The sequence below is a fragment of the Melanostigma gelatinosum genome, assembly GCF_949748355.1.
Source record: "Melanostigma gelatinosum genome assembly, chromosome: 17".
NCBI classification, from domain to species: Eukaryota; Metazoa; Chordata; class Actinopteri; order Perciformes; family Zoarcidae; genus Melanostigma; species Melanostigma gelatinosum.
In genome coordinates this window covers 11,687,586-11,693,815 of record NC_136650.1, presented here as the reverse complement: position 1 = coordinate 11,693,815, position 6,230 = coordinate 11,687,586, and the positions used below count along the sequence as shown (strand labels likewise).

The 6,230-nt window shown below is 45.2% G+C and overlaps 1 protein-coding gene across 1 annotated transcript in view; it reads right to left on the bottom strand.

Moving 5' to 3' along the window:
* jarid2b (jumonji and AT-rich interaction domain containing 2b) overlaps positions 1 to 5,066 on the bottom strand; it is a 96,580-nt gene extending 91,514 nt beyond the window's left edge. The window contains exon 1 of the mRNA XM_079287584.1: positions 4,653 to 5,066. Within this exon, the coding sequence (XP_079143710.1) occupies positions 4,653 to 4,697 (45 nt within the window). The 5' untranslated portion in view covers positions 4,698 to 5,066. The remainder of the gene's footprint in view (positions 1 to 4,652) is intronic.
* Between the last annotated feature and the right edge of the window lie 1,164 nt (positions 5,067 to 6,230).

Here is a 6,230-nt window from a genome sequence, read left to right as displayed (position 1 = left end):
GGGGAGGGGCACGTGAACAGAGGCTGTGAACGGTTCGATTGCTTGACAGGTTTCAGCGAAAATATATCTATTTATGTCACAAGTATGTAGTATGCAATGTGTGTTTTGTCTGCACGGGGTGACACACAAAACTCCTGGTTTGTTTCACTTATTTTCCATTGAGTGTGAATTGCTGCAATCTTCAAGAGGACTTTTTTTGGATATTCTTGGCAGTTACTTTTAATGCCACGCTGATACAGTTTGGCAACATAATCAAAATAGCGCTGCTTTGATTCCCCCCCCCCCCCCCATTGGTGAATAAAGAATAATAAAAGCAGGGTGATGACTGTCAAATTAAAAGGTATTATCCTCCGCTGCCTTTGTTTAAGGATATCCCCGACACATCCTGCTGGTTTCAAACTTGACACACTCATCACTTTTACATTCTGCATGGGTACACACTGACAGATAAACTGTCTCATCAAAGTAAATAAAAATAAATAAAATAAAGATAAAAATAAATGAATGGAAAAGCACTTTCCATCTTCCACCGTGGTGCTGTTCACAGGTGCCACGTGGAACGTCCCCGTAGTGGACGTAGTCAAATAAACAGGCAGTAAAGCGTTGCTTTTTGCCACAGTACACTTTGTGTTGTAGCCCTGGTAGCCATAGTGACGGGGGAGGTTGCAGAGTGAACCCTGTCCATGTTGCACACGTGAGGAGAAGGGAGCTTATGAAAGGGAGAATTTGCATTGAAACATAAGGTTAAATGAAGCGCATTGAGGCTCAGGCACGGTGAAAAAACAACCCTGTGACCCTCTCTTCATGGTCCGACATGAGGCCCACATTTCATTTGGACAGCCCAAGAACGGGAGAGCGAGAGAGAGAGAGAGAGAGATAAAGAGGAAAAAGGAGGAGAGAAGGGGGGGAGAGTCTGTGCCCCGCTCTCTATTGTTTGTTTCCTCTTTTTGTGCACGCTCGACACACACTCAGTGCAAGGATTTCCAACTTGGGTCCTCATCAGTTGTGCGCCTGATGAAACAAACACTGACAGCCTCTTTACATTTGTAAAGGCCCCTGCAGCAGCTGTGCGTGTCCCACACACACACCCCACACACCACACACACACACACACACACCCTTTGAATCAGAGGCCTAGCCCCAGCTGGGGCCTACAGGAAGAGCCGACTCTGCACAAAAATGGCCCTGGCTGCACAAGGCTGCACTCTGCCGTGCTCTCTTGCTATTCTCGCTAGCACGGATTCGCAGACACACACACACACACACACACAGTGTGTGTCATGTTTCGTTAGACAGAACAACACTGTCGCACATTAGCGCTTGCTACCTCAGTCATTACACAGCAGCTACCCTCAACTACTGGCTTGAAAAGCACCAACAAATTACAAAAATAAAAACTTATTTAAAAAAAAAAAAGCATTTTAAATTGGAGAACAGGGAGAAAGAGGCTCGCTCGCTCGCATCCTAGCCGTGTCACTCTGCCTGACAAAGCATCTTTGGGAAGAAAGAGAGCCTGACAGGGCAGTTTGTCTTTTCGGTTCCGTTTACATTGGCAACTATAAATTCGAGTGGAGATGGTAATTGCCTTGTTTGCTTTTATTAAGGACTCATTCTTTCAATCATCTTATAATTTTTAATATCACTCGAAGATAGTGGGTGTTTGTGGGTGCAGAGGGTGGGGGGGTAGGGTAACAACTCACACTCATGTTTCAGGGGAAATGGTTAAGCCAAGCATGTATAATTGTCTTACGCTAATTAGGGGGGGGAGGGGTCGTGGCCAGGAGTCCTGTCTCAAAGCCCGGAGGGAGGCTCGGGGATCTGGACTCCTCCAGGTTGTTGTGGAAATGCACATATGTGAACCTTATTTGGGCCGGGCCAGACTTCATGCATCAACTGCAGCTGCCGAAAACATGCGACAGATGTGTCTCACACACACGTATCCTGCAGTCGGGCACACGGACAAACTATTTCCACAACCCCGATGTTCTTATTCATAGATCAAATGAAAAAGAAAGCCAATTGAATTTTTGTTGGCCACCGTAGTCTGGCTCAATTTTAAGTGCAGACTTGGGGTCTTTCAGTTAGTCATCCTTTCTAGTGCACATCCTGTTTCCTCATATCAGAGGAGACTTACGGACAAGTAGACAAATTCAAAAACTTGAATACTCAACTCACTCCTTTCTGTAATGGTTGAAAAGTCAGAAATTCAACTCTGACGAAGACAAAGGACACTATGGGAGGTTAACTGCTACTGCAGAACACACCGAGCACAAACGTTACACACGAGAGCTGCAAGGTACCGCGCTAGAGTGACCTCCTCAGTCATTTAAAACATCTGTCTGTCTTCTTGGGGATGAATCACATCTGTGTTGCTTTTCCTACAAATAAATGTAGATGCCCATACATTTCAGCAGATTGTGTTACCGGCGATGATGTAACAGAAAATGTATGTTGCTCATAAGGCGACATGAAGATGTGCGAGAATGACATCATTTTGAAAAGAGGTTTTGTTTTTTTTCCTTTCTTTCTTCTCTTCAATGAGACAAAAGTGTACAGTGGCCCGGACCATAGAAACCAATTCAAAAGTGGCAAATTAAAAGCTCGATAAGACGCTCCTCTGGAATAAATTTTAGTGGAGTTCACACTTGTAGTTCTTAGGAGACAGAAACTAAATGGACACTTGAAAAAAGTTCTTAAGAAAAATACCATTGTGATTATTAGCAGGAAATATTCAGACTCCGCTTCAATCAATTACACACCAAATGTATTTCATTTTCTTTACTTGTTGAGAGAAACAATGAGCTTAAGATCAAAGCAAGAATGCACAAATAACCCTCTTCATATTTAGTCCTATTGTCCCCTCGCTCCTACAAACCTGTTGCTCAGCTTGGCCTTTTGCAATATTTTGTATTAGCACAAAACAGATGTTACAAATTGTTCCGTTTGAAAATTAAAAGCAGCCACAAACTGTCTGCTGGGGAAAAAAAACACACTTTTAAAGACACCCCACGTGGTGTTTGGCTGGGGGGGGGGGGGAGTGGTTAGCTCTGCCGACTCCAGCTTCGGGGCATCAGCAAATACAATGTGCATTTTGCTATTTTACGCAACAATGTGCCAGTAGGATCTTAATTCACAGCAATAATATAGAAATACATCACAGGAGTGCAACAAACTTTTAAAAAAAGAGAGAGAAAGAGAGGCCCGGCCAGCGTGTGGTCCGCGTGAAAAACGATACACGGTAACTTCAGTCGCGTGATGCGGTGAGCCAGTCACACTTTGGCGAGATTAGAAGTAGGTGTTGCATTCACGGAAGGGGGGGGGGCAAATGGGTGGTTCGCCAGACTAATTCAACCACGTCTACCCTGGACCGTGTTTTTTTATTTATTTCGCAGCCCCTTCCCCAGAAATTCACCAGTGTTGTACTTGCAGAAAGAAAATGGTTGCTTCACGGTATCGCTTCATACATGAGCCCCTGCAATGCGACTGAACACAGCCGCTTTAAAAAAAATCGGAGCATGCGGAAACACTGTGCCCAACCACGTCGTGTAATGTGCGGGTTTAATGTTGAATTCGATAGCAGATGACGAGACAACCGCGCGTGTATACTACCCCCCCCCCCCCTTTAGTATGGCAAACATGCGTTATTCCTCAACTGGGCTGAGATATATATATTATATATTTGTATATATATATTAACAGGGGTCACACTGAGACATGCAGGACTACGGAGACCCTGACGGACTTCTCGTTTGTAGTAAAGACTAATGGCGAAAGGCAACCGCATCACAACAAACACAAGCGTGCCCTCGTGCAGTTTCAAGGGTTGGAAATTGAACGAATATGCTGACCCCCCCCCCCCCCCCCCCCCCCCCTTTCCTCCTGCTCTCCCTCACTCTTTATGGAGAAAATTAAAGAGCCACAACAGTCCGCGAAACATGTCGCTTTGCGAGCCCAGCAGCAAGAAAACGCGCACACACACACGGGGGACACAACGCTACCGTGAACATAAACTCTGCACGTGAAATGTGTTTTATGTGCATATTGTCTCAAGGTAAGAGCTCAGTTTGAAGCGGAGGTGAAACGCTCAGTATGGGACGAAATGGAAGCCGAACTAGCTGAGCCATGGCCGACAGGCTCGTCTTCACGGCTCTGAATAGGAAGATATGGGGCGCGAACAAAAGCGTTTCCCTGAAAACAGTTCGCCCAAGTCTTTCAATTCCCAACCTTATTAATGGCTTTATCACGTAGTCGAGACACGCCGTGCACCCCCACCCCCCTCACAAGCACGCGTTAAAACGAGTCAAAACGAGCGAAGCAACCCCCCCTCCTCAAAGGCAGCCGATGTTCAAATAGCCTAAAACATGTCTGATGTCGAAAACACGCTGCAACGCAGACCTTGAATAAACACAGCTGTCTCTTTAAATAAAAAAAAACACACATGCAATTGTTAGCACGCTGATGTGACTTACAGCAGTTTCCTTTAAATTATATCTGACCCAAATAGTACACGAGCTGCTTGATGGTAACCTTCACAGTCCGCGATGGAAGTTTATGCATTTTCATCGAGGCGAGCGAGGCAAACTTGAATAGAGCGACTGCGTTTCGGTGAGCAAATTTAGGCACAGATGTGTGTGTTTTTTGTTGTTACTTACGTATTTCTTCTGAATGATATTCCTCTTAGGTCTTTCCTTGCTCATTATGCAATCCCAAAAAAAAAATGTTATGGCTATAGAGAGAATGGCCACATGGATTTCTTTCTTTGACTCTCGCCTCTCTCGGAGCACCACCAAATGACGATTTAAATCCCCGGCTCTTGTAGGAAAAAAAAGCTCGCTGGCTTTTGCAGAATCCTCCTTCGACGTTTCCCCTTCAAACTACTCGGATGTAAATCCCACAAAAGAAATCAAGGGTCGACGACGGACAGAGACGGACTGGACCCACACTCGCTTGGGGATAACATAGTCAAAACAAACGCACAACAATAAGTTCCATTCGCCAAAACGGCTCGGCTTCTCGTCTGTGCGCACTCACTCCCGGCTCTTTTCAAATGCATGAATATACTTGAGGGTGATGCCCACGAGTTACATCTTGTTTGAGGTGCCGACACGACGAGAAATGAATAAATAGAAATTAAAAACGAAACGTTAGGTTGTCACGTCGTTTTTTTTTGTTTCCTCTTGGAAAGCTGGAGCCTGCGGTCGACGAGAGAGCGCTCTCTCCAGCGGCACTGCTCTACTGACTGCGATCAGCTCCTTTCTTCCCCAGCCTCAGCCTCTCAGCCTATCACGTCCTTCACCATTCAGCGGCAACTTCAAACCTCCCAGTGAGACGGCCCTCAGCACTTTGCACTGCCACATAGTGCGCAGTGCCACATCATTGTATGGACTCCTGTTGTGTTGGTTGGTAATTGTAACTGGCAGTTTACAGTGGTCTTACAATAAACGGTGCGTTTTTAATATTAGTTTTGAGGCCCCTGTGTTTCCGTGGGGTATCAGGGAGACGTGAGTGGTCACAAGTGGGCTGAGTTTATACTTCCCCTATGCTGGTAGTATTTTAAATCATATGGTTTCATGCTATTCCTATGGTGATGATGTGCCTAAGCTCAATGATAAGTTAAGAAACATATAGAATGTCCTATCATAATCTCGTGCAGAGCAGTCACATGTTTTTCATACACTACATTTATGGTGTATGTGTTGTTGTTGTTTTTTACTTTTGTTGAGCAAAATCAGTCACATTTCAAAGTAAAAGAAGAATTATCAGAAGAGGCTACTGGGACAAAGTAGTGGTTCCCAAATGTTCATGTAAATGTCAGCCCCCAACCCCCAATCTCCACATCACCCCCACAGCCCAATGAATGGTGGTTAAACATTAGCGTATTCATTTTATGGAATGCAGTGCTTTCAGGAACCCTTGTAGTTTGGGGGGTTTACTTCGACTTCAGCAGGCCTAGCCTCAACGCTAGCAGTGGCAAGCAGTGAATGTTCAAAAGTGTTGAACACATTTGTTTTCCTGAGCTCATAGAGTCAAATGAACCAATAAATAATCAGATCGAGCTCTTCCCTCTGGAGGCTTACAGGGGAACACCCGGGGGTGTCAGCAGTGGCACCCTACTTTTTGAAGTCCTTATAAATCTGCTCAGTCACACACCTCCGATCCTTCTTTGCTCTGACCAGTTGAACCGATCACCCAGTCGGTCCCACCACATTTTCACATGATGTCCAACAACA